General features: G+C 39.4%; 6 protein-coding genes across 8 annotated transcripts; 1 reads left to right on the top strand and 5 right to left on the bottom strand.

Moving 5' to 3' along the window:
* Nucleotides 1-47: 47 nt before the first annotated feature.
* LOC111479306 (hydroquinone glucosyltransferase-like) lies at nt 48-2,761 on the bottom strand. The gene is made up of 2 exons (XM_023123868.1): nt 2,705-2,761; nt 48-1,567 (listed from the first exon to the last, which is right to left on the bottom strand). The coding sequence occupies exon 2, from the start codon at nt 1,533-1,535 to the stop codon at nt 99-101; it is 1,437 nt and encodes a 478-aa protein (XP_022979636.1). The 5' UTR covers nt 1,536-1,567; nt 2,705-2,761; the 3' UTR covers nt 48-98.
* Nucleotides 2,762-3,116: 355 nt separating this feature from the next.
* On the bottom strand, nt 3,117-4,824 carry LOC111479308 (hydroquinone glucosyltransferase-like). Its single transcript, XM_023123870.1, has one exon. It carries the CDS (start codon nt 4,670-4,672, stop codon nt 3,251-3,253), a length of 1,422 nt encoding a protein of 473 aa, XP_022979638.1. The 5' UTR covers nt 4,673-4,824; the 3' UTR covers nt 3,117-3,250.
* Nucleotides 4,825-6,653: 1,829 nt separating this feature from the next.
* Nucleotides 6,654-10,867, bottom strand: LOC111479303. Its single transcript, XM_023123862.1, has 5 exons — nt 10,410-10,867; nt 8,038-10,255; nt 7,368-7,428; nt 7,027-7,250; nt 6,654-6,911 (listed from the first exon to the last, which is right to left on the bottom strand). Exons 1-5 carry the CDS (start codon nt 10,522-10,524, stop codon nt 6,857-6,859), a joined length of 2,673 nt encoding a protein of 890 aa, XP_022979630.1. The 5' UTR covers nt 10,525-10,867; the 3' UTR covers nt 6,654-6,856.
* Nucleotides 10,868-12,435: 1,568 nt separating this feature from the next.
* LOC111479304 (jasmonic acid-amido synthetase JAR1-like) lies at nt 12,436-14,991 on the bottom strand. 3 transcript variants are annotated; one of them, XM_023123864.1, is made up of 6 exons: nt 14,925-14,991; nt 14,845-14,855; nt 14,198-14,491; nt 14,009-14,110; nt 13,080-13,900; nt 12,436-12,998 (listed from the first exon to the last, which is right to left on the bottom strand). In XM_023123864.1, the coding sequence occupies exons 3-6, from the start codon at nt 14,488-14,490 to the stop codon at nt 12,460-12,462; spliced, it is 1,755 nt and encodes a 584-aa protein (XP_022979632.1). In that variant the 5' UTR covers nt 14,491; nt 14,845-14,855; nt 14,925-14,991; the 3' UTR covers nt 12,436-12,459. The 3 variants fall into 3 exon arrangements, with proteins under 3 accessions (XP_022979632.1, XP_022979634.1, XP_022979631.1); XM_023123866.1 differs by having other exon boundaries at nt 14,198-14,481; nt 14,786-14,855; nt 14,925-14,966; XM_023123863.1 differs by lacking the exons at nt 14,845-14,855; nt 14,925-14,991 and having other exon boundaries at nt 14,198-14,543.
* A 960-nt stretch (nt 14,992-15,951) lies between these two features.
* Nucleotides 15,952-18,181, bottom strand: LOC111479305 (jasmonic acid-amido synthetase JAR1-like). Its single transcript, XM_023123867.1, has 4 exons — nt 17,889-18,181; nt 17,709-17,810; nt 16,750-17,555; nt 15,952-16,641 (listed from the first exon to the last, which is right to left on the bottom strand). Exons 1-4 carry the CDS (start codon nt 18,179-18,181, stop codon nt 16,103-16,105), a joined length of 1,740 nt encoding a protein of 579 aa, XP_022979635.1. The 3' UTR covers nt 15,952-16,102.
* Nucleotides 18,182-26,718: 8,537 nt separating this feature from the next.
* LOC111479313 lies at nt 26,719-27,847 on the top strand. The gene has a single exon (XM_023123873.1). The coding sequence runs from the start codon at nt 26,912-26,914 to the stop codon at nt 27,737-27,739; it is 828 nt and encodes a 275-aa protein (XP_022979641.1). The 5' UTR covers nt 26,719-26,911; the 3' UTR covers nt 27,740-27,847.
* Nucleotides 27,848-27,922: the final 75 nt, after the last annotated feature.

Below are 27,922 nucleotides of genomic sequence, written 5' to 3'. Positions count from 1 at the left end.
CCCCCCCCTGTTTATATAAAAATATAAACTTCTAAATTTAAAATAACATATAATTTTATTTTATTTTATCATTAAAAAGTGAGAAAATATGGAAATGATTAAAAAGGTGTTTTCCACTTGAGAAGCGCTTGGCGCAGGGCTTTTGTAGAAGACCCATCCTCTCCGACGGCTCTTATGGCCGCGTCTTGCAATTGCTTCATTCTAGCACTCACTTTTTTCCCCTCTTCACCTTTGAAAAGCGACTTCACCACTTTAGCAATCTCTTCCTTCTCCACAAATCCATTTTCCTCATTCACCTTCGGCCTCAGCGCCACCTTGATCTCCTCTGTTAGCGTCACAGCGTTCATTCTCTGTTCTGCATAAAGCGGCCAAGCGATCAGAGGAACCCCATTTACTACGCTCTCCAACACTGAATTGTTCCCGCAATGGCTCAAAAACCCGCCGGTGGAGCGGTGCTTCAGGATTCGAGTTTGCGGCGCCCATGATGGCACCAACAGCCCCCTCCCTTTCACTCTCTCCACGAACCCCTCCGGCAGATAACTCAATGGATCATTTCGTGAATGCACGCTGAAATAGGATGCATTTGATAACTCGTCGTTGGGACTTCTGACGATCCATAGGAATCTTTCCCCACTCATTTCCAATCCCATCGCCAACTCCACGGTTTGTTTGCTGGATAGAGTCCCCCCACTCCCAAACGACACGTACAGGACAGACCCATGTGGTTGTTCATCCAACCAATTCAAACATTTTGCACCTTCACCACTGCCATTTTCATCCATTTTCACCACTGGACCAATGGGGTAAATCGGGGGTTCTGCCAATTTCAGAGCACTAATGGCGCCCGGCTCGAACTCCGGGAAGCTATTCACAAAAATGCCATCTGCGAATCGAAATCTTTTTGCATTTTGGAGAAATAATTTATAGGCTTGGTTTTGCCTATCTTGAGTCGGCTCGAATAGATCTCTCCCATGAATCGGAGTGCATCCTGGAATTCGAATCAGGTCGGGATGGTCTCTGTACTCTCCAGTGACCATTTCGTCGAGCTCCGCTAAGCAGAGATTGGCGGAGAGAGCCATGGCAGTAGAGGGGAAAAAAATACAAGAGGAGAGGTTAAATTCCTTACCCACATCGAGGGCGTCGATGCAAAAATGGTCGACAACCAAGGCAACGAGGTTAGTTTGAGTATCGGCCACCATGGATTTCAAGAGATCTCGAAGAGAAGGAACAGAGCGAGCGACGGTGAGGGTAATGATGGTTTCCATTCTCGAATCGAGGGGAAGATCGTTGAGGGAAACGGGTGGGAGAAAGACGTGGCGGATCTGGGGAGGGAGGGAACAGAGGACGGAAATTTGGGCGGTGGTAGGAGGGCCATCGGAAGGGATGGCGAAGGTGATGGTGAAATGGTGGTTGAAGGTGAGGAGGCGTTTGGCAAACTCAAGGAGAGGGATTAAATGGCCCATACCTGGACTTGGAAGCATCACTATGTGGACTGATGGAGATTGAGCTCCGCCGTCTGTCTGGGAAACTTCCATGGCTGTGGCTGTGAATCAAAGAGGCGCGGAGGAGGGATTGAGATTAGGTTGCCGGATTAGCACAGAAAAATGGCCAATATAAAGACATGAATTGGCAGAATATCAAGCCTGTTCCTCGAGATAACTTATTAAATTCTGACATCCTTACAAAAACTTTATTAAAAAAAATGACGGATTTTCTTCTTTATGTTCTGTTTTTTTAAAACATTTGGTAGGTGATAAATTTGACTCCTTCTTACTTAATTTTTTTTCTTAAATGGAACTGACCACAATCTTAAATAAAAAATCTCAATAAATTTAAGTGATGAAATTTAGTAATTTTTTGAATTATACTAACGTTTTTTTTCAAAAAAAAAATTATTATTAATTTGATATGGTAAAAAACCTTTATTTATATCCAAATAAAAAACAAAAGCAAACCTAAATATATTTGTACACTATGCCTACTTGGACATAATATTTTGGTAACCAAAATGTCAAATTTTCAAATTTTTTATTGAACTCATAAATAAATACTCAGTTTTTTTTTTTTTTTTTTCTTTCTTAAAGATGGAACATTGGAGAGAGGCCAAGTGTCGTTTATTTATCAATAAGATTTAAAAAGTATAAGATAAGATGCAAAGCATGTATGATTCTCCACAAAACTTATAGAATAAAGAAAACAAAGAATACTTCTTTGGCAAGGGAATAAGCAATGATAATAACGATAAAGATGGGCTCCAGATACTTGGTCCGTGAAAATTTGACAAGACATAATTTAGATCATTCCTTTTATTGAGATTTGAATGTAAATCATTATTTTGTAGAATAAGTTATTAAGTTTTTTAAAAATATTTTTCTTAAAATGTATTTTTATAATGTAGTTATGATATTTCTTTATTAAATAAAAAACTTGAAGATATAATAAACCTGTTGAAAGCTAATAAAAAGTTATAAAAAAAATAAAATACTAAACGACATTATAATTTTTATCAAATAATTTTTTTTTTATAGAAATAATAAGATAAAAAACTAAAACTATAAAATTATAAAATAGAGAATAATAAATTGTTTGAAGGCAAAATGAATAGACGACAAGCTACTTATTAGGTTGGATAAAGTATCCATAAATAACACCAAAGGATAAAAAGCAAAATAAATGAGTAATCAATTATTGCATTCATTGATACCTCACATGAAAGGGAGGGAGGCTCATCATGTCGCAAAGATCTTACAAGTGTCGCTAAATTGAAGATATTTTTTTCGGTATCTCGTTCTCCATTTTAACCTATTTATAGCCATTAAGGCTCTCATGTTCAGAATTTTTCCGATGTGGGAACCTCCTCTCTCCTTCACTCCGCACCTCACGCCATCTCTCTCTACCACTCTTTATTTTGTTATTACCATTTTCAGTTCATCGATTCCTTTTAATCAAATTATACTTAATTCATTATTATAAATATTTTATAATAATATTTCCCTCACGCATAATGCTATAATTTTTAATTCTTTTTTCTGTTTCTGTAAAAAATATCATTTTGTTTATTTCTTTCAGTGTTTTTTACTAGAATATTGGTCCATATCCAAATATCCACATAGATATATCCGTAAATTTAAATTAGACATTTTCATCCTTGTAGCCAAGTAAAACGAGCGACATTTTTTTAGATGAATAAATGAAGAACACAGAGGATTTCTAAATGCAACAAAAGGAAAGAAAAATTAATCTTATTTTCCTACGTGGAAATTCTGGCCTTCCACGTGTTTACCACATCACTCACTATTTTGGTGGATGACCCATCTTCTCCAACAACTCTCTCAGCTGCTTCCTTCAAATCTTTCATTTTCCGACGCAGTTTCTTCCCCTCTTCCCCTTCCATCACCGATCTCACCACTTTCGAAATCTCTTCCTTCTCCACAATCCCATTTTTCTCATTTGTTTTCACCCTCAACGCCACTTTAATCTCCTCTGTTAGCATCACTGCGTTCATCCTCTGTTCTGCGTAAAGCGGCCAAGCAATCAGAGGAACCCCATTAACCACGCTCTCTAAAGTTGAATTCCATCCACAGTGTGTCAAAAACCCGCCGGTGGAGCTGTGCCCGAGGATCTGAGCCTGCGGCGCCCACGACGGCACCACCAGGCCTCTGTTTTTGGTCCTCTCTACAAACCCTTCTGGCAAGAAAGCCAATGGATCACTCTGACTTTGGACGCTGAAATAGGTGGCGTTTGCGGCTTTATCGCTTGGACTTCTAACAACCCATATGAATCTCTGTCCACTCATTTCCAATCCCGATGCCAATTCGTTGATTTGATCGCTCGACAGAGTGCCACCGCTTCCAAATGACACGAACAGAACAGACCCATGTGGCTGTTCGTCCAGCCACTTCAGACACTCTGCCCTTTCTTCCTTCTCATTTGCGTCGATTTTCACCAATGGTCCAATTGGGTAAACAGGGGGCTTCCCTTCTTCCTCTTCTTGCAGACAATTTACTGCTCCGGGCTCCAATTCCTGGAAGCTGTTGAGAAAAATCCCATCTGCTAAAGCATACCTCTTCGCGTTGTGAAGCGTCCATTTGTAGGCTTCGTTCTTCCGATCTTGAACTGGGTCCAACAGATCTTTGCCTTGAATCGGAATACATCCCGGGATTTTGATTGGCTCGGGGAGGTCGCGGAACTCGCCGGCGACGGATTCATCGAGTTTGGGTAAAAACAGAGCAAAGGAAAGAAACATAGCGGTGGAGGGGAAGAACATATAAGAAGAAATGTTGAATTCTTTGGCTAAATCGAAGGCGTCGGTGCCGAAAAGATCGACGACCAAGCCGACGAGGTTGGAATTAGCGACCATGGATTTGAGTACGTTCCGAAGAGAAGGGAGAGAGCGAGAAATGGTGAGAGTAATGATGGTTTCAATTTTGGAAGCATCGGGGAGATCGTCGAAGCGAACCGGCGGGAGGAAGAGGTAATCTATGCCGGCAGGGAGAGAATCGAGGACGGCTTTTTGAGGCGTGGACGGCGGACCATCGGAAGGGATGACGAATGTGATGGTTAAACGGTGGTGGGAGAGAAGGCGTTTGGCGAATTCGATGAGTGGAATGAGATGGCCCATTCCAGGGCTTGGTAAAAGAGCCAGATGAGGGATGGAAAGCGGAGCTTCCATGGAGGCGGCGGCGGTGGTTATGGTTAATAGAAAAGGAAGGAAAAGTAGAGAAGAGAGAGTGGGTTTGAATTTTGAAATGCGATGAATGAAGGAAAGGGGAAAGAGGGGAATTATATAGAAGGCAGCAAAGGGGTGGAAAGAACAGAGAAGAACAGGTGATGTCAGATCAAACGTAAGCCTTATGCCTTAGAGCTCCTTATAAAATTGAGCCGTGGTTCATGGCCCAAGTCATTCTTGGAGCACGCCCATGCATTATTGGGTTGATACTAACGTCAAAAATGACGTCTAAAACACTTCATCTACTAGAAGCTTACATATATATATTATTTTTAAAAATAAACCTTTCATCCTTATTTTGGTTGATATTAACATTTTATTTAATCTATTCTGGTTGACTCTCTACAACAATGTGATATTATCCACCTTCAACATAAACTCTCATAACTTTACTCACAAAAGGCTCCCAAAATTTTAAATTGAGCAAGAAGAGTTAATTAGTTACTACACCAAACAACCTTGATATTTGTTGGAAAGGCCTTAACTTTACACGGGTAAAAATTTTATGGGTCATTCTTAAATCAACAATATCGAACTTAAGCCCACTGTCATAAAATTTTGTCTTAGTTAGGCTTTCCCTTTCGAGCTTCTCTCAAGGTTTTAAAAACGTGTTTATTAGGGAAAGATTTTCATACTCTTGTAATAAATGTTTATGTTTTTGTTTCTCTCTTGGATCAATGTGAGATCTCACACCTTACAATATTGGTAAGATACTTGTTGGACAGGTATAAACTCAATAAACAATACCTCTTTGTCATACGTGAAAACATGGGCCATTACAAAATTAAAACAAAACATGGGTGGATGCGAAGGAAAAGACATTAATGGAGTATAAATGACGCATGTCATAATGAACACGAATGAAGATAGGAAAGTTTTTCCAATCATTTCTTAATCTCGAAAGGTACATGATTGATCTAGAAAAAGATGCACATTATACATAACTATTTGACTTGGTCCCACGTGTAAATCATCATTCGGTGAGCGTGTTGTGTGTGGGTTTAGGGCTTCGAACCATGGATGCTTTAGGTGGGCTTGTTGTCTTTGTTGGTTCACAGATTTTTGTAAGGGACGACGGCTCGGCCTGTCAACGAGGGCGGCAGACCCTCATTTATTTCCGCCTGACTTTTCTACAAATTTAAAATATATTAAAAATAAAACACGTAATAAGTGAATAACCATATATTTATTTCAAATTTAGTTGGCCCACTACTTTATTTCTTAAAATAACAATTAAACTAAAAAAACCAAAGTTTCATTTTTCCGTTCATACATCATCTCCTCAATAAATTCAACACATACGTGGAATACTCAAAGTATTTCTTTTCAAACATTCTATATATATATATATATTATTATACTCGAAAAATGTAACTTTAATCTTTCAGGCTCTTACTCAAAACACATCCCGTAGTTAAAAAGAGATAAATTTTCTATATACTATAAGATTTTACCCCGCAGTTGGATGAAATTAAGAAGTAAAAAGTAAAAGCTGTTACCAGGGTAAAAAGGAATTTTACGTGGAGGCTTTTTAGCTTTATATATATTTTAAAAAAGGTTTGGACTGATTTCAAAAAAGCATCTTTAGTTAAAAATACATTCTTCTAGACTCAACAGAACCCTTTTTCTTTTTCTTTATTCCTTTTCTTTTTTCTTTTTTTCTTTTCTTTTTTTGCTCATGTACTGTCGTCAAAGTTACATGTTTTCAGAAAGAAATTCCAACATCACCGCCTGTCACGCTCACGATGACTGTGACCGGACTCCTCTCCTCGTCTTAAGGGATACCATGCTTCAAGCATTCAAAGACAAAACTACCCTTCTTTTTTTATGCTTGTCTAAAGACATGCAAACCTAAGTTGGCTTAGCTCCCTTCATATTGTGACACTCTTGTCTAAACACAGTACCAAAAGGACTTCATTTTTTCTTTGAAGAATGAATGATGGAAAACTCAGTAACTTATCAACAGATGAATACAGCTCGAAGGAAGGAAGGAAGGAATCAACCATTTACAGACACATTCAGGACATGGAACACAGACACTAACTAAGGTAACAGAACAGATAACACAAACGCTGGTAATTTAGACAACAGACAAACTAGCTGCCCCATACAATGATGTTCTGTTGATTAACAAGCTGTTCCTGGAACTTTCATGCCAAATCCATGCTTTACCTTCTCAACTCTGATTCAAAAAAAAAGGTGTATATTAATTAGCAGCATTAACAGATTAGAAAGCCCCATGAGTATATTATTAGCATAAACAAACAAAAGTGTATTGGTTTCGCACTGGCACTTACGTCGGAGCGAGTTTTCCGAGGCCTTCCATCTCTTCTCCGGTGTCCTCGTCAAGGACTCGCCCCGAGATTTCAATAATGTATGATCTGTGTCTTGAAGTGGGAAGCCCTCTACCAGCAAGCAAATCCAGGTCCTTTAGGTGAAGCTCTCTGCCATTCACAAAAACACCAGTATTCCCTCCAGCACACTTTTCTGGCATGGGGTAGTCGAATTCTTCTATGAAAGGCTGCAAAGTATCAAAACACAGGACAATGCATCGACTTAAATGTAACAGCCGAAGCTCAGAAGGCAAAACCCAAAAAAGACAATATTGGTTAACGGTGGGCTTAGGCTTCAATCTTACGGGAATTATGCCAAGACAAGGTCCGCCCATGACTCCCCAGAATCCGGCTCGAGCATCGTACCTGATTGCAATTAATTAAGTGATATCAGCACAAAGGGGACAAGCGACAGAAGGAATTTGTGAAGTGGGCCGTAGTACAACTTGGAACTGGTAAACAACACCAAAGGTGTACAGTAAAAAGCATCCACTTCTCTTTAATGCTTGCTTTCTACTTTTGCTAAAAAACTTGCACATAAACGGCTAGCCATACATCATGACAGGTTACATAAAAAGAAGAACCACATAAACGCATGTTCTGTATCATAAAACCATAAAAGTAATGGAGACAAATTGTGAGTTAGGGAGGAGAATAAAACATTATGTATAAAAGTATGGAAACCTCTCCCTAGCAGACGCATTTTAAAAACCTTGAGAGGAAGTTTGAAAGAGAAAGTCCAAAGAATACAATATCTACTAGCGGTGGACTAGGACTTGGGCCATTACACAAATCATATCTTAAAGTTAAGACGTTCATGGCGTTCTAATCTATCCTAGCTAGGTGACTACCATTACAACCCCACCACAACTCTTTTTACTTTTTCTTTTAACGTGTCCCTTGACCACTATGTCAGCAGCATATAGCAGTTTAAGTTAAGTGAAATTAACATAGAAAACGTTTGAGTATGCTTACCAGTAGTTTCCTGGATGGATTTGTCCAGCAAGCTTTTCAGCTTTCTTGACCACTCGATATGGAATTAAGTGTCCATTAACTGAAACATTACTTCTGCTCCGCTCATCTGCTTGATTAGTTCTAAAACTCTTCTTGATAATGTTTGCAAAAAAGGATTCCCCTCCTTTAGTGACTCTTGGCTGGTTATCTTCTTTACTTACATCCTGTGACTCTTGAAATGCCACAGTATTAGAGTACTCATTCATTGACACATCCATCTCAGTTGCTAGTGATGCTTCTTTCAAGGAATTCTGCCGTGAGGTAACCTTATTTGGTTTCACATTCTCCTGATCTGAACGGCTACTTCTATTTCCCTTCGCAAACCTGTTTGTCACCTGATTATTAGCCGAGTAATTGAAGTATGATGGAAGAGGTGAACCAGGAAGGGGATGCGAGCGTGTCGTTTTGATATTGTGTAAATTGTTTGTAGCTTCCCTTGGAACGGTTAAAACATCTGGACTGTCTTCATCATCTGAGGTACTTGAAGATGAAGGATGAAAACTTTGCATCTCTTGTTGTTTAGTTGAGCTTAAACCTGTCCCAACCGGCTGTAGTAGCGCAGGCTCGTTATCTAGTGACTCGAAATCATAAACAGAGTTATCATAATCATCGGAGGAGAAATTAGTACGGTTCGAGTAGCCGTTCAATTTTGAATTATAATCCCTGACTGCCTGACCATCACTATCATCAACCTCTGAGGGCAACGGATTTGCCCGTGAATGATTGGAGAAAACAAGTTTCTTGTTGATAACAGTAAATTTGATTACTGTAGAACAAGCCCCACAACGAACACTTTGCTGATTCTTTACCAACATTAGCTTCTTAGGAAGTTGCAGCATTTCAAAGCAATTATTACATGTTAGAAATGGAGCACCACCAGCTATTGGATAGCAATTACGACCACCACTCGCTAAGACTGTCCTCCGAGGACGACTGCCAACGATACCACCAATCTCAGAACTGAAGTCAGTTGGCCATGTCGAGTGGGCTTGTCGATCTCGGAAGTTCAGGGGAGGATTAGCAGTCCTAATATTGTTAACACGTGCACCATAAGCAGTAGCGTTTTCATGAGAATATAGTGAAGGATTGTTTGGACGATCAGGGAACCTTCTATTATAGTAAGCACCAGGTAATGGAGCTGGAACCTGCGGATATCTATTTTGGCACTGGAAGCAGGAGCAAGAAGGCTGATGAAAGGGAGGATTAGGAGGGTAGTGACCGAATAGATCCAAACCGGTATCGACATAATGGCCAGAATGACATTGGTGAGGGGTTTGTTGATGCGCACATGAAAACTGGTAGGAGTTTCCTCTAAACGTTTGTGATCCAAAATGGTCCCCTAAATGAGATGCATTATTTGGATTACGCATCGACGGACAATAGCCATGAGCAGGCATTGGACTATAATTGGAAAACGAAGGACCTGCAACACATTGATCAGACCCTAAAGAACCATCCATAGGCCAAGCGCCTGAGTGATAAAAAGGTTTAGCAGGCTTCACCCCACAACTGACTGGACCAGTTTGGTTCGGATTATGAACTATATTGCAAGACTGACCAAGTTGATCCTTCAACTCATCCAGCTTCCTCAAAAGCTCAAGCCGGTCCTGTTCAAGGTGCTTAACTTTATCAACTCCACTGGCATTGCCTCTAGTTCTTATAAGCTCCTCGACGCCAGAAACAAGATCGAACTGATAATTCGTTTGATCGTCTTTATGGTTAGAAGTCGAGAATCTCACGTTTTTCATATTATCCCTTGAGTTCTTCTCAACCCCCTCCTCCATCCCACCTGTTTCTCCCCTTTGCCAATCCAATTCTCTTCCCGATCCAAACGTGCTCGAGTTGATTCGAACATTCATATCCACTTGTTTCGTCCCCATCGAATAACTCAAACCATCATTATCCATATTCGAGCTAAGATCCCTCTGAACACCCCATTTATCAGTCTTGCCATTGAAGTGTTCTTCACATTTCTCAGCATCCTCCACTTTTTCCTTCTCTAAGCCATTTAGATCACAAGGCAAGGAATCAGGACTCAACTTGAAATCCACATCAGAGACATCACTTAAATCAACCGACCCTTTTTCGAGAGTATTAGAGGATTTAGTAGACGACCCACCAACCCGTTCTTCATCAGACTTCAAAGATAAAGAATCTTCTTCCTGATTTCTAACCTTGGCTGTGAAAAACAAAGAACAAAAAGGGCATTCCACTTAAAATTCCATGAAGCAACAGCCCCAAATTTGATTCCAGCAGTTAAATTTTTCCAAATAATTGCAATGAGCCATAACATGAATTCAGGTGGAAGAAGACAATAAAGAACAAGAAAGTACCTCGTAGAACGGTACCGCATCCACCGCACTGATAAACAGAGTAATCAGCGAGCTCCGGGAGAAGATTCTCACACTTGGGGCATCGAACCAGCCGTAATTTGGCCGAACCCGACATTGCAGAAACTCCGAAAGTGAGAGCCGATGAAAGAACAATGGAGAGAAAGGAGAAAACCCAGAAGAGCGCGTGAAGTATGATGATGATGGGTAAGGAGAAACGAGAAGGAAGAGCTAAAGAAAAGAAAGAAACCCCATGATGGTATGAATGCAGCAAAACCTGAAATCAGCTTCCGAAATGTGACATTTGGGGGTCAGAAAAATGTCGGAAAACGAAGAAGATGGACCGTAGAAGAAGCAGTGCGTTGGCGTTATGAAGCTATGAAGGAGAAAAGAACGAATTTCTTGTGTTTGGTAGCGCCGGTTTTTGTTTGGTTGGCTTCCCGCACAGATAGGCTTCCCATGGGAAGGGGGGGACGTTGTATAAATAAAATTAGATAATTAAAAGTAATTTACAAAATTCAAAAAAGATTGAAACGTATAATTAATTATCTTTTTGGAATGTTTGACCACAGAGAATAGGTTGAAAATGGTGAGATTTAAAAGGTAATTTACAAAATTCTAAAAAGCTGAACGCAACAAATATCATTAATTTTCGTTTGGGAATATTTGAAGAAATAAATCAAAATTCTTTTTGGAATGTTTGAAATTGTTTAAGCTTCTCCAACAAAAGCAAAAGCAAAAGGCAGAGGGCACCCATGGAGTTTAAGCTTTTGATATTGCCACTCCACTTGCTTCTTTTTTGCCCTTTTGGTGGGGTGGAAGAATAAGTGGGCCCCACAAAAGAATACTCTCCAATCAACCTCTTTTTACAAAAATCTTTTTTTTTTTTTTTTTTTTTTTTTTTTTTTTTTTTAAAATACAGAGGAGAGAGACAAAGGGAGTGTTTGGCTGTTGGTTGTGAAAAGAAGTGAAAGCCAAACCCCAAACAGACCCATTCCTTCCCAATCCCCTAAATACCCCTTCTTCTTTTTTCTTTTTTCTTTTTTCTTTTTTTTCCTATAATATTAATAATGCCTTTTTTATGAATTAAAATAATTCACAAAAACAAAATTCTTAACCACCACTTCGCCTGCTACAAATTTCTTTGAAATAAAACACCTTTTTAATTTCCATTTTTCCCCCCTCAATCCTCGACCAATCAAAGCACAACCCATTGTATCCTCATTTTTATTTATTATTTTTTTACCGACTTTGATACCATACAACTTAGATATGAAGAATTACGACTAATCACATACTCCAATGCTACATTTTCAAGCATTTTAGTATGGTAATTGGCCATGTAAAACACGTTTTGAACAAGCATGACTGAGACATTTCACATGGAGGCACGAATAATACGTTTTGAATAAGTATGACCGTGACGCAGAGCATTGTTTTCCTCTTGGGGTTTTTAGCTTTATGTGCACTCAAGAGACAAAACCATTTTCTATACTTTTTATTGTTATTATTATTATTAGAATAAATTTTAAATATAGGTGTGGGACAATGGGCCTAGTCCACCTCGAGCATGTAGACTGTGGGCCTAGCTGCCAATGCAACTACAAAATTATTGAGATACGGCCCATTATCCTCGCCTTTGTCTTCTCCGTCTCTAGCACGCACGGACATTTTTTGGGATTATTTGCAAGATGCTCCTTTTTTTTTTTTTTTTTTTTCAATATCTTAATCATACGAATTCCATGACTAGCGTGCATTGCTCGAAACAATTCTATGTTGGGTGACGTTTTGGAAATTTTCCTAAGATGCATACAAGTGGAGACAAAACATGTTGGAAGACAAAGCGAGGAGTAAGTAATGTGATCGTGTTGTAAGGGATGCAAAGGGTAGTGGCCGAATACGATATGGAGAGTATAAAGATTAGAATAGCATTCCAACCATTAACCTAATAATTTGCTTGTAAATTACTGTATAGAGAATGATGGTACATGGGCGAGGGGGGAAGAAGGGGAGGAGCTGTGGGGGAGAAAAGAGAGACAAAGAAAGCGAAAACTTAGAAGGCAGTACTGAAATAGGAGTTGACAACATTGGAGCACAAGATGTGGAGGACAGCGGTGTTGGTGGAGCCAACAGCACGAGGGGTTTTGTACTGACTCATAGCCGATCCTAAGGACAGAGAATGTTCCATGATCTTATGAAAAGTTCCCTTACGGACCACCCTCAGCTCCAGGGCTCCAGTGGCCTTCCCCTTTCTCCAGCTCACGGACCCCGCTTCCCGGAACACCTTGTCCAGACGGTTGCAGCATTCTCTCAGCACCTCCTCCTTTGCCTCCCCGCTTATCTCCAAGAATATCACATAGTGCCCCGGCTCGCTTGTTATGTCTGCATGGCTTGTGAACTCCACCAGTTCCAGCTTCTCTGCTGCCAGTACGTTCCTTGCTGCTTCCACTGCCAGCTGCAGGTCCTTCTCCGTGATCTTGTCCGTGTTGATGCTCAGCAGAAGGTTGCTTCGGCACACAAATTTCAGCTCTGGTGTTGCATTGTGGAACCCCATCACTTTCACCACGTCTCCTAATCTATAACGGTACAGCCCTGCAATGACCGTAATAAACGCTTCGGTTAGTATTATGAGGCTTATGGACACTTCTAGATATCTTGAAAGCAAGGTCGTACCTGCAACATTGGTGACAACTATTTCGTACTCTTCACCGATCTTGACTTCGGTCAGACCAACCGGCTTGTTCTCCTGCAGCACCAAAGCTCCATCTCCCTCTTGCTCCTGATCTTGAGCATTCGCTTTAAGCGGGATGAACTCGAAGTATCCAATGTTTGGAATTACAGCGAAGGTGGCCATTTCAGGGGGCAACATCGGGTTAACATTAACTCCAATCCATCCTTCTGAAGCACCATAATCGGCACTTATCAGCGGCAAATGCCCCGCGTAGTGCCTCAGTTTCATCAGGTAAGGCTCCATCGAGCCTGTCATGATCCCATAAATGTACTTCGCATTGGGAAAGAGCTCTGGTATCAATCCATACCAATTACTCAATCCTGCACATTTTTCATAGATCAAATCAGCCAATTCAGGATCTGGCTTAAGCAATTTCGACATGGCTGCACGAATGGAGGGATCAGTGACCCAACTCGAGAGAACCCCGTCTCGAATGTTGGTGCAGAGCTCTTCCCATACTTGCTCAAAAGTCTTGAAAGGAAGGATAATGCTGTGCGCAAAAGGGGAGGACACCGACTCAATTTCATCTCGGGAGATCAGGCCACACAAGAGATGGCAATACAAAGATTGGTGGAAGTCGGAGCCAAAGATGACCTCATCTGGACTGCAACTTTGCGACTGGATTGCTTTCATCGTGGTTTTGAATTTCGGGTTACGGTAAACGTTAGTTGTTGCAGCTCCTGCTGCCAGACCACCCTTGGTTTTGAACTGCTTGCTGCTATAGACGAACTGCAATGCTTTTCCATTGCCAAGAGGAACTTGTCTGAAGGACAAAGTAGTGACACCAATTTTACACTATACACAACTCAAACCATTAAGCTGTTCAGTTCAGACAACAAATGATTCAGAGCAGAAAAGACAGTTTCATTACTTGTTTCTGAAGGCAAAAGACGTTTGAAAAATTTGCATTGTCGTCTCGAACAGTGAATCATTGAAGGGAATGAACTTAGGCCTCCCCTTAGTAGTACCAGAGCTACATCGTACAACCAACCAAAAAACTCCTTAGAAGAAGAAAAAAAACAACAACAAAATCTCCAGTTCTACGAATTTGCAAAAGAACCTCAACGACATAGATTCGATTGGTTTTCCAGTGAGAATAGGGGAAGAATCCCCATCCGCGATTTTCTGAATATATGCCTCAAAATCATCGTGAGTAGCAAGCGGGACGCATTCCTTGAAGCTCTGAGGATCAGTTCTTCCATTAAGTCCCAAATTCTGCAAGTACTCAGCCCACCCATTTTCCTCCAAAATCTTCTTCAGAGTCTCCATCTGAACTCTTTCAGCATCTTTCGTCATTTCCTCGAATTCCTTTATCACTTTCTCCCCATCAAATACTTCCATCCTCTGCAACATTCTAGAGGATTTTAGATTTTAGATTTTAGTATTGAAGGGTCACTCACTTGGAGATACAATATACCTGTATAGTGATGTGTTGAAAGGTCACAAAATAGATACATGTATAAATAATGCACGTATAAGAACATGTATGAATAGATATACGTATAAAATCAACAGAACAAAGGAACTGATATTGACGGCCACCCAGTCGGGTTTATACCAACAACGACCAAATGAAGAACAGAGCATGAGGATGAGTTGGAAGATGTAATCAGCAAAATGAAAACAAACATTTCCAAAACCAATAAACCTCAATCAGAATTAAGAAACACTGTTTTTCCTTATCCGTTAAAACTTCATGGAAATTACCTGAAACAAAACTTGGAAGGACACGAGATTGATGCAAGAAAAGAGTCTAAAACAATCTACCAATACAACAGTGGCCAAAAGTAGATGGTATTTCTGTCTCTCCTCCTCCAAAGATTATAGAGAGGGAGGGGCCTTATATAGCTTTTTACCTGGGTGCAGTTGGGAGAGACAACGATGTGAATGCGAGGGATGATTCTAAGGGGCGCTCAAAATATATACCTGCCACCATACCTCCTACTCCCACCATCAGCATTTTTTATTTTATTTGGCGGACAAGTAGAAAATAGTACCACACAATCTGCAGATACAGTTGCCAAATGAAGATCCTCTCTCTGAGAGAGAGAGAGAGTAATATCTACCTGGCTGCAATGGGGAGAGACAGGGGTGTGGATGCCATTAAAGGTCCTAACCGTCACCCCCATTTTCGAGGCTTTCAAAAACACTAAAACACAAAATCCAAAACAAATAAAATTTAAAAAATTTAAAACAAGTCAATCCCACCCAAATTAAATATGAAATTAAAATTAAATATTACTCCTAGAAATATAAGGGAAGAAAAATATAAAAAACTCTAAAAGATGCTCCTCAAACGACACCATTGTGACAATGCAGCTTTCGAACACCTCCCCATATTTACTTGTACCTTAAAAAAAAAAAAATGGAGTGGATATCGACGGTGTGCCAACAAGAATGCTAGATGCTAAATGGGGGTAAATTGTGAAATCCCACTCCGACTGAAAAAAGAAACAAGCAAACTCACTCCGTCCACTTCCCATCCATTCTTTCCGTGTAACATGTTTCTTTTCTTTTTCACATCTACTGCAAGTCTTCCAGAGACTTTTTAACATAAAAAAGAAAAAAAAAACAGTCAAATCCACTACTCATTGGTACTCTTTCTACTATTATGTTAATACATAAATTGTTTCAAATAGACTTTTTTTTTATCGACATAGAACACTTGTGTAGATAAAATAATTTAAACCTCTTTATAATTTTTTAAAAATATATATATATATTTTATCTAATGGTGAATCGACAGACCTATGTTATGTATAAATAACAAAAATTAGTTGCCTAATATGAATCCAGAATGCTAGATATGGAGCGTATAAAAATTAGAATAGTATTCACCTTTTAACCAAATAATTTGATTGTACATTATTGTACAGAGAAGGATGGTACATGGGCGACGGGGATAGGGGAGAAGCTGTGGTGACATGCGCTGTGGGGAGAACAGGGAGACAAGGAAAGCAAAAACTTAGAAGGCAGTACTGAAATAGGAGTTGACAACATTGGAGCACAAGATGTGGAGGACAGTGGTGTTGGTGGAGCTAACAGCACGAGGGGTTTTGTACTGATTCATAGTCGATCCTAAGGACAGAGAATGTTCCATGATCTTACAGAAAGTTCCCTTACGGACCACCCTAAGCTCCAGGGCTCCAATGGCCTTCACCTCTCTCGAGCTCACGTACCCCGCATCCTGGAACGCCTTGTCCAGACGGTTGCAGCACTCTCTCAGCACCTCCTCCTTTGCCTCCCCGCTTATCTCCCAGAATATCACATAATGCCCCGGCTCGCTCGACATGTCCACATGGCTTGTGAACTCCACCAGTTCCAGCTTCTCTGCTGCCACTACATTCCTTGCTGCTTCCACTGCCAGCTGCAGGTCCTTCTCCGAGATCTTGTCGATGTTGATGCTGGGCAGAATGTTGCTCCGACACACAAATTTCAGCTCTGGCGTTGCGTTGTGGAACCCAATCACTTTCACCACATCTCCTAATCTATAACGGTATAGCCCTGCAACAACCATGGTAAACTGCTTCTAGATATCTTGCAAGTAAGCGTGAATTCACGATGTCTAGAAATGATCCCGTTCAAGCAAGGTCATGAATTGTAAGGAATTACCTGCAACATTGGTGACAACTATTTCATACTCTTCACCGATCTTGACTTCAGTCAGTCCGACCGGCTTGTTCTCCTGCGCTCCCTCCTGTTCCTGATCTTGAGCATTCGCTTTAAGCGGGATGAACTCGAAGTATCCAACGTTTGGAAGCACAGCAAAGGTGGTCAATTCAGGGGGCAACAATGGGTTAACGTTAGGTCCAATCCATCCTTCTGAAGAGCCATAATCGGCACTCATCAGCGGCAAATGCCCCGCGTAGTGCCTCAGTTTCATCAGGTAAGGCTCCATAGAGCCTGTCATGATCCCATGTATATACTTCGCATTGGGAAAGAGCTCTGGTATCAGCCCAGACCAATTACTCAATCCTGCACATTTTTTATAGATCAAATCAGCCAATTCAGGATCTGGCTTAAGCAATTTCGACATGGCTGCACGAATGGAGGGATCAATGACCCAACTCGAGAGAACCCCGTCTCGAATGTTGCTGCAGAGCTCTTCCCATACTTGCTCAAAAGTCCTGAAAGCAAGGATAATGCTGTGTGCAAAAGAGGAGTACACCAACTCAACTTCATCTCGGTAGATCAGCCCACACAAGAGATGGCAATACAAAGATTGGTGGACGTCGGAGCCAAAGATGACCTCGTCTGGGCTACAGCATTGCGACTGGATTGATTTCATCATGCTTTTGAATTTCGGACTGCGAAAAACATTAGTTGTTGCAGTTCCTGCTGCCAGACCACCCTTGGTTTTGAACTGCTTGCTGCTATAGATGAACTGCAATGCTTTTCCATTGCCAATAGGAACTTGTCTGCAGCACAAAGAAGTCAGATCAGCCATGACAAACACCCATTTTACACTATACAGAACTCAAAAAGACAGTAGAAAGACAACAAATCGAACCAATAAGCTGTTCAGTTCAGACAACAAACGATTCAGAGACCAGAAAAGACAGTTTCATTACCTGTTTCTGAAGGCAAAAGACGTTAGAAACGTTTGCATTGTCGTCTCCACCAGTGAATCATTGAAGGGAATGAACTTGGGCCTCCCCTTAGTAGTACCAGAGCTACATCGTACAACCAAAAATGTCCTTAGAAGAAAAAACAACACCAAAATCTCCAGTACTATGAATTTGCAAAAGTACCTCAACGACATAGATTTGATTGGTTTTCCAGTGAGAACAGGGGAAGAATCCCCATCGGCGATTCTCTGAATATATGCCTCAAAATCATCGTGAGTAGCAAGCGGGACGCATTCCTTGAAGCTCTGAGGATCAGTTCTTCCATTAAGTCCCAAATTCTGCAAGTACTCAGCCCACCCATTTTCCTCCAAAATCTTCTTCAGAGTCTCCACCTGAACTCTTTCAGCATCTCTCGTCAATTCCTCGAATTCCTCTATCACTTTCTCCCCATCAAATACTTCCATCCTCTGCAACATTTCTTGTGTTTATAAGTACATGTATGTGTTGAAAGATACATGCGCAGGTTCATTAGTTTAATTAAATTAATTAATTGCATGACTTTTAGTTTATAATGTTTATAATTAATTATGTGTAGATAATGAATGGCACTAGGTAATATCCAAAATTACCTGCCTCGTTGGGAATATCTCAAATTACATGCCTCCTATATACATGGAGAATATCCCAAATTAATCCGTATACATTGGGAATATCCCAAATTAACGGACTCCTACATACATTGGGAATATCTCAAATTACATGTCTCCAATATATGTTGGGAATATCCCAAATTACCTGCCTTCTATTACCATGAGATATCCCAAATTACATGCCTCCTATATACGTTGGGAATATAATCCCAAATTACCTGCCTCCTATATACGTTGGGAATATAATCCCAAATTACCTGCCTCCTATATACGTTGGGAATATCATCCCAAATTACTTGACTCCTATGCACGTTGGGAATAACATCCCAAATTACCTGCCTCCTATGCACATTGGGAATATCATCCCAAAGTACCTGCCTATGCACGTTGGGAATATCCCAAAGTACCTGCCTCCTATGCACGTTGGGAATATCCTCAAGTACCTGCCTCCTATGCACGTTGGGAATATCCCCAAGTACCTACCTCCTATGGACATTGGGAATATCCCAAAGTACCTACCTCTTATGCACGTTGGAAATATTCTAAAGTACTTGCCTCCTATGTATGTTGGGTACTACCAACTATGTATACGTTGGGAATATCCCAAGTTATTACCTGCCTCCTATATATACATTGGAAATATCCCAAATTATTACCTGCCTCCTATGTATACATTGGGAATATCCCAAATTATTACCTACCTCATATGTACACCACATTGGGAATATCCCAAATTATTACCTACCTCATATGTACACCACATTGGGAATATCCCAAATTATTAGTATGTATACCTTGGGAATATCCCAAATTACCTTCCTCATATGTACACATTGGGAATATCCCAAATTATTACCTGCCTCCTATGTATACATTGGGAATATCCCAAATTACCTGTCTCCTATGTATACATTGGGAATATCCCAAATTATTACCTGCCTCATATGTACACATTGGAAATATCCCAAATTATTACCTTCCTGCTATGTACACATTGGTAATATCCCAATTTACCTGCCTCCTGGGTACACATTGGAATATCCCAAATTACCTGCCTCAAATTATTACTTGCCTCCTATGTATACGTTGGGAATATCTCAAATTATTACCTGCCTCCTATGTATACGTTGGGAATATCTCAAATTATTACCTGCCTCCTAGGTAGTTGGGAATATCCCAAATTATTACGTGTCTCTTAGGTAGTTGGGAATATCCCAAATTATTACCTGTCTCCTAGGTATAAGTTGAGAATATCCCAAATTATTACCTGTCTCCTAGGTATAAGTTGAGAATATCCCAAATTATTACCTGTCTCCTAGGTATAAGTTGAGAATATCCCAAATTATTACCTGTCTCCTAGGTAGTTGGGAATATCCCAAATTACCTGCCTCATATGTACACGTTGGAATATCCCAAATTACGTGCCCTCAAATTATTACTTGTCTCCTATGTATACGTTGGAAATATCTCAAATTATTACCTGCCTCCTATGTATATGTTGGGAATATCTCAAATTATTACCTGCCTCCTCTATATAGGCCGTGAATATCTCAAATGGTTACCTGTCTCCTAGATATAAGTTAGAGAATATCCCAAATTATTACCTGTCTCCTAGGTAGTTGGGAATATCCCACATTATTCCCGATCTCCTAAGTATAAGTTGGGAATATCCCAAATTATTACCTATCTCCTAGGTAGTTGGGAATATCCCAAATTATTAACTGTCTCCTAGGTATAAGTTGGGAATATCTCAAATTATTACCTGCCTCCTATGCATACGTTGGTAATATCCCAAATCATTACCTATGTATAGGTGAATAATATCCCAAATTATTACCTGCCTCTTGGGTTGGGAATATCCAAAATTACCTGACTCCCATGTATGGGTTGAGAATATCCCAAATTACCTATTTATGGTTGAGAATATCCAAATTACCTACATCCTATTATGATTGGGAATATCCCAAATTACCTACATCCTATTATGATTGGGACTATCTCAAATTACCTGCCTACTCTGTATGGGTTGGGAATATCCCAAATTACCTGCTACTCTGTATGGGTTGGGAATGTCTCAAATTACCTGCCTACTCTATATGGGTTGGGAATATCCCAAATTACCTGCCTACTCTGTATGGGTTGGGAATATCCCAAATTACCTACCTACTCTGTATGGGTTGAGAATATCCCAAATTACCTGTCTACTCTGTATGGGTTGGGAATATCCCAAATTACCTGTCAAATCTGTATGGGTTGAGATATCCCAAATTACCTGCCTTTATAGGTTGGGAATATCCCAAATTACCTTTTTATGGTTTGGAATATCCCCAAATTACGATGGGTTCGAAATATCTCAAATTATCTGCGTACTATGTGAGGATATCCCACCTTTATGGATTGGGAATAATATCCCAAATTACCTTTTTATGGTTGAGAATATCTCAAATTACCTGCGCCTCTGTGGGTTAGGGATATTCCAAATTACCTGCCTCTGTGGGGTTGGGAATATCCCAAATACCTGCCTACTCTGTATGGGTTAGGAATATCCCAAATTACCTGCCTACTCTATATGAATTGGGAATATCCCAAATTACATGTCTACTCTATATGGGTTGTGAATATCTCAAATTACTTGTCTCCTATGTATGAGTTGTGAATATCCCAAATTACTTGTCTCCCATGTATGAGTTGTGAATATCCCAAATTACTTGCCTCTCATGTATGAGCTGTGAATATCCCAAATTACTTGTGAATATCCCAAATTACTTGTCTCCCATGTATGAGCGGTGAATATCCCAAATTACTTGTCTCCCATGTATGGGCTGGGAATATCCCAAATTACCTACCTATGTATGGGCCTAAATTACCTGCCTCCTATATGGGCTGGGAATACTGGCCTCCTATGTATGGGTTAAGAATATCTCAGATTACTTGCCTCCAATGTATGGGTCTCAGATTACCTACCAGAATATCTCAGAATACCTGCCTCCTATGTATGGGCTAAAAATACCTACCTCCTATGTATGGGCTCAGAATACCTGCCTCCTATGTATGGGCTAAAAATACCTACCTCCTATGTATGGGCTAAGAATACCTGCCTCCTATGTATGGGCTGGGAAGATCCCTAATTACCCCCTCCTATGTATGGGTTGGGAAGATCCCTAATTACCGCAAATTACCCTCCTATGTATGGGCTGAGAAGATCCCAAATTACCGCAAATTACCCTCCTATGTATGGGCTGGGAAGATCCCAAATTACCGCAAATTACCCTCCTATGTATGGGCTGAGAAGATCCCAAATTACTGCAAATTACCCTCCTATGTATGGGCTGGGAAGATCCCAAATTACCACAAATTACCCTCCTATGTATGTATGGGCTGTGAAGATCCCAAATTACCCGCCTCGGGCTGGGAAGCTGGGAAGATCCCAAATTACCCGCTACCCAATCGGGTTTATAACATCACCGGCCAAATGAGTTTAAAATAAAACAAGAAAACCGCAGAATTCAAACATATAAATTAAAATAAACAAAAAAAAGTAGCATAGGAAATTAAAGGCTCGTGGAAAAAAGCGGTCGCGAACTCAACGACGATTAAGAACACTGAGAAAGTCAAAAGCGGATGAAGAACAGAGCAAGACGATGAGTTGGAACATAAAATCAGCCAAATGAAAACAAACATCTCCAAAACTCAATAAACACTGTTTTTCCTTATCCGTTAAAACTTCATGGAAATTACCTGAAATAGATCTTGTAACTACACGAGATTGATGCAAGAAAAGAGTCTAAAACAATTTACGGAGACATCGATCGTATTTCTCTCTCCTCTTCCTCCAGTATTTCTCTCTCCTCCTCCAAATATTACGAGAGAGAGCTTTTTACTTATAGCTGCAGTTGAGAGAGACAAGGATGTGGATGCGATGGATGATTCTAAGGGGGCGCTCAAACTATATATACGTGTTTCCACCGGTGGCTAACGGCACCCGAAAATCCACCCAAATGACCGTTCTACCCTTGGGAGTGGACTACAATTACCCTCCCTTTTCTCACCGGGGTCGAGTTTTAGAATTTCGTTCGGCAGACACGGGTTGGGTTATTTTCTGAATCTGGTTACGGAAAAGGACGGATTTTGTTTTATAGTTCAAACTTTTTCGTTAATTTTTTAAATTTACTTTTTTAAGGATGAGGTTATAAGAACTTCAAAAATTGGTAATAGATTTTCTGAAATATTCTTTTTTTTTTTTCAATAAATGAGAGCTAGAAATAAATGAAGGGTAAAAGGGAATAAGGGTCGTGGAAAAAAAAATAATAGATATCTAAAATTTTAAAAAGTAAATAAATAAAAATTACAAAAAAAATGAAGGGTCGTGGGAAAAAAATAGGTACGAAGTGGTGAACGGCGATTAAAAGGAGAGAGGAAGGCAAGAAACATTTGGCCAATTCCAATTCCCCCTGATTAACTCCAGAAATCAAACTCAGGCATGAAAATTACCTGGCACCATACTTCCGACTCCCACAATCCCCAGCAACTTTGATTTGGCGGACAAGTGTGTGGCGCTGCAAACAGAAAATAGTACCACACATTCTGCAGCTACAGTTGTCAAATGAAGATCCTCTCCCTTTCTACTTGTCTGCAATCGGGATAGACAGGAGTGTGGATGTCATTAAAGATCAAAGTATAGGATAAATTAAAAAAATAAAAGTACGTCCATTTTTTTGTTTAAAAATTACTTTTTAAAAAAAAATCATAAAAGTTTAGTACATTTATTTATTATTAAATAAGTAAAGTCAATAAAACTGTTACAAACAGTAGCTTGTGCGATCAGCCACTTTCATTTATTAATTAGTTGGACACAAAGTCAGCTTAGTTTTCCTTTTGGTAATTACCATTATTACACGATTAATTTTTAAACCCAATTCGAAAATGTGATTGCCATGTATATAAAAGTGGAATCATGCTGGCATATTATTAAACTCCATTAAGTAAAAAATTTAAGCTGGGTAAACTTTGTAAGAATAACACCCATTTTTACTTTCTAAGAATAAACCATTAAAGGCTTAAATTAAATTATGCTTGCGAAACTCGTTTTAAAAACTTTATGATGGAATTCAAAATGGAAAGTATAAAAGAGAGGATAGTATCTATTAGGAGTAGACTAGACTGTTACAAATGATATTAGAGACAAATATCGAGTAATGTGTCAACGAAAACGATAAGCCTCGAAAGGGGTGAACACCGGATGGTATAGACGCTAAGCCTTGAAAAGGGTGGATATCAAAGGGTGTGCCAACAAGAATGCTAGACTCCGAATAGGGGTAAATTATGAGATCCCACACCAATGATAAAGAAGAACAAGTGTTATCAATCTCAAACAAGGACACTAAACTCCAAAGAGGTAAATTGTGAAATCTCATTAATTGGTAAAAAAAACTCATTCTTAATAAGAATGTGAACCTATCCGGAATAATCATATTCTAAAAATGATTACTAAAAACTTGAAGGAAATAGTGAAAGTTCAAATAATACCATATCAACTGGCCATCAGTGGGTTGGACTGTTATTTTTTTATTTTGTTTTCTTTCTTTTTTGGTTCAAAAGTCTCTGGCATATGTATCTAATATCTCTTCCACTTCTTAATTGGATATCTACGGAATAATTTCATGGAAGACGGTGCAATGGATATGAAAAAGAAAAAAGAAAGAACACATTACACGTGTGTGAATGGATAGGAAGTGGACGGAGTGAGTCGGCGGCTTGTGAGAAGGTTAAAAGAAAAGAAACTCGAAACCCAATAATATACAGCCCTTCTACTCCTTTGTCCTTATCTTGGAAGTCGCAATTGAGAAAGAGACCAATGAGGGTTACACACTTACGCCTTCCATTGATAAATATCCCACTTTAGGTCCCTGTCGTGCTTGACCTCTTTCCAAGTACTATGCTGAGTCTCAACAGCATAATCTCAGGTGAAGAAATGTATTCGAATTAAGAAATATATATATATATATATATATATATATATATATTAAGCACGATAATTCAAGAGATCTACAAGAGTAAAAGGTCTAAGATCCATTATTCATGAAGGAGCTGTAGTGGACACCAATCAAACATGTCAAAGAAAACAAAAGCAATATGCTATGTTATGGACTATTTGACTTATCTATAAACATGACACAAAGTTTGTTAATACTAGCTAGTATGTCAATGAGAATAAGGATGTTGATATTTTAAATTTATTGGATAAACATGAATTTTCATCCAAGGAGAGGAATAACTCATATATCTTATAAAAGTTTTAAATTTAAAGTCTATCCATTTTTTTTTAATGTGGGATCTTTAACATAACCCCTTCTTTAGATGGATGATTCTTGGATCATATTCTAATTTTCCAAATCATATATCTATTTAATGTTATGAGCTTTAGATACCATATTAGATAGATAAATATAAGATTTCATCTCAAAATCAATTAGTGATAGAGAGGCCAAACTCATACATTTTTATAAAAATTGTGAGGTCTATTAATGTTTATGATATAGAATCTTCAAAAAAACTAACAATTTTATTTAGGGAGTGAAAACAATAAACCTCCTTGTGTCTAATGAAATTGTTGGATAGGGCTGTCTTTACCTGGGTTAGATAAGAAAAGAATAATTTACATAGCTAGAATTTTAGCTAACAACAAATCTAAAAACATTCAAAAGAAAATAAAAGATTCACTTATCCTATAATTCATTTCCTAATACTAAAATAAATACAAAACTTAATATAAATACAATATTACCCTTAACAAATAAATATTTTAGACGCTCTTTTGACCCTTCACTAAAAAAAACTACTAAACCATTATCTTATTTCCTAACATAAATACAATCTTTACACCTTAAACCTTAATCCCTATATAAATACAATATTTTCTTTAAAAAACTTAAATAATAGTTTAACCATTAAAAATATCTCCATTGCTTCACGTCATTTTCTCCCTCCTCACTTTTTTTTTTCTTTTTTTCTCCGTCCTTATTCCTCCTACGATATAAATTATGATAAACATATAGGAAACTTATACCTCAATCTCATATCCTAAGGTCAATAGGATATTTTTCTAATTAAAAAAAAAATCACTAAACACCTATCTCATTCCCTAATACAAACATAAACAGTTTTTTTTTTAAAAAAAGTAATAATTTAAAACATATGAATGCTCTAACAAACAAAAAGATTTGGTAGTGCAAAGAAAGCGTACCGTTCACCGTTCATTCCTCTGTGTCATGATTGTTTGTTGGTTAATTCCTCATTCACGATCGCCCGCTCAGTTCCTCCTCACGATCGTTGGAAAAAGAATCATCCGACATCATTATCGGTTGTTTATCTTCCAATTAATGACGGTTTTAAAAAAAATATGTAGTAAATATTGAGGATATATTGTTTTTGTTGTTTCTAAAGAAATAACGATGAAAATCTCGTGATACAAATTTTTTTAAAGAATAAAAAGCAGTATGAAGAAACGCTTACAGACGCAGTTAATGTATAACGAAATTCGAAAAGTAAGGGAAATTAACCAATAACAATTAGAAGAATCAAGCAAAGAAAAAGGAACAGTATCTTGAAGCATGATCGATCACAAAGAAAAGAAAAATGATCAATCATCCACGTTGTTCTTTCACTAAGTTTTAAGCTATATATAAAACTATTGAAAGAAAGACAGCGAAACCATTAAAGCAGAAAGATCAGATAGGAGAGTATAATAGAAAACTCTTAATAAACTCTAATAATTGAAAAAGATTGCAGAACATCCTCTCAAGAATAAGGAACAACCGATCGTTCAAAGAATAAACTGCTCTAGCCTTTCAATCGAAGGATGCCGGACGAACATCATTCAAAAACCAGACGAATCGCTCGTCTGCAGTTCCGCCTCCGGAGAGAAACAGAAAGTCGGTTCCCTTGTTCTATCCGATTTTGAAACTATTCACAAGAATAAAAACATGCTTACCTGAAAATTTTAATCCACGGCCGCTGCAGAAACGTCATGAAAGAAGCCGCGCAGGAGGAATAGACCTTCCGCATCGATCGGCCATGAAAGAAAAGGGAGGGAAAACCGATAATATAAATCGAGAGAAAAAATGGCGGGAAATACTCGAAAAGAGGGAAAACAAAAATGTAATCGTCCTTTTTTCTTTTATACCCTCCTGAATTCTTATATATAAAAATTTAATTAATTTATTTTATTGGATGGGCTGGACTCACTATACAGCTGAGCCTTCTTTACGTTCATAAAAATATGAATCTTATTATTAAATTAAATCAATTAAATGAATAATATACCTCAAATCAAATTAAATTTGTAGCTGATTTAAATCTATTTGACTCGAAAATTCGGGCAGAGCTTCCATCCTACCTATAATTCTCTGATTCTTCTTCCTTTTTTCAACCCTAAAATACCCTGCGCTCTTTCTCCGCTGGCATCTCCCATTGTATGCCAGCGATGTCCTCCATTCTTGAACCCCACTATTAATACCCCACCTCCCCCGATCTCTCTCTGCTCCACGTTCTTGATCCATGGAGGTCGTCGGAGACTGGGTTCCCAAGAACCCTACCGCCACCCCCATGGCCATCTTGGAGATCAACCTCATCTCCGCTCAGGGTCTCAAGCTCCCTTCCAACCATTTCCGCCCCAAGCAGACCTACGCCGTCGCTTGGGTCGACCCTTCCGACCGCCTCCGCACCCGCCTCGACGCCATTGGCGGCGACAACCCCACCTGGAACGACAAGTTCCTCTTCCGCGTCTCCCACGAGTTTCTTGCCCGCGAGACTTCCGGCGTCTCCATCGAGATCTACGCCCTTGGTTGTTTCAGCGACACTCTGGTCGGTACTGTCCGCTTCCTAATCGGTAATGTCATCGTCTCCAATGACTGTACCACTACTCCTGCCTTCACCGCCGTCCAGGTCCGTCGCCCTTCGGGAAGGTTCCAGGGCGTTCTCAATATTGGCGTTATGGTTAATGAGAACTCTGATTTCGCTTCCTTGAATGGGGTTTCTGCGATTGGTTACCGCGATTTGATGGGGGAGAGTTTCAATCGGAGGCGGAGGAAGAAATCTAAGGCCGGTGATTCTGAAATTTCTGTTGAATCTCATGACGCAGAGTCGTTGGATATGTCCGACGGTAGTGAATCGTCGAGTTCATCTTTTTCTTCGCCGACCAGACCGAACGTGCTTAGGGATTTAAACGGAGTTAGGAATTTGGGGGCAACTAAAACCCTAAATCAGTCGAGTAGTTCGGGGTTCTTGTGCGGTCTGGCGATGCAGAGGAAGACGACAATGGCCGATCTCCCTCCATCGGAGAAGAGCTTAAAGGTTTCTAGGGAATCTCCAGGCATGGAAAGGTAAAATCCAAAACCCCGGTGGCGGAGGTGATTTCTCTGTAATTGAATCTGGATTGTGATTTTCCTTGGTCGTTATCATCATCGACCTTCACTAATTCAAATGATTCAAAAGAGATTTATGTTCAACTGTTGATCCAGTCATGTGGAGAATTTTGTAAATCCTTTTTTTTTTTTTTTTTTTTTTTTT

Source organism: Cucurbita maxima, unplaced genomic scaffold, assembly GCF_002738345.1.
Source record: "Cucurbita maxima cultivar Rimu unplaced genomic scaffold, Cmax_1.0 Cma_Scf00005, whole genome shotgun sequence".
Taxonomy (NCBI): Eukaryota; Viridiplantae; Streptophyta; class Magnoliopsida; order Cucurbitales; family Cucurbitaceae; genus Cucurbita; species Cucurbita maxima.
The sequence above is the reverse complement of the archived record's forward strand: the minus strand, read 5'-3'. Positions and strand labels throughout refer to the sequence as shown.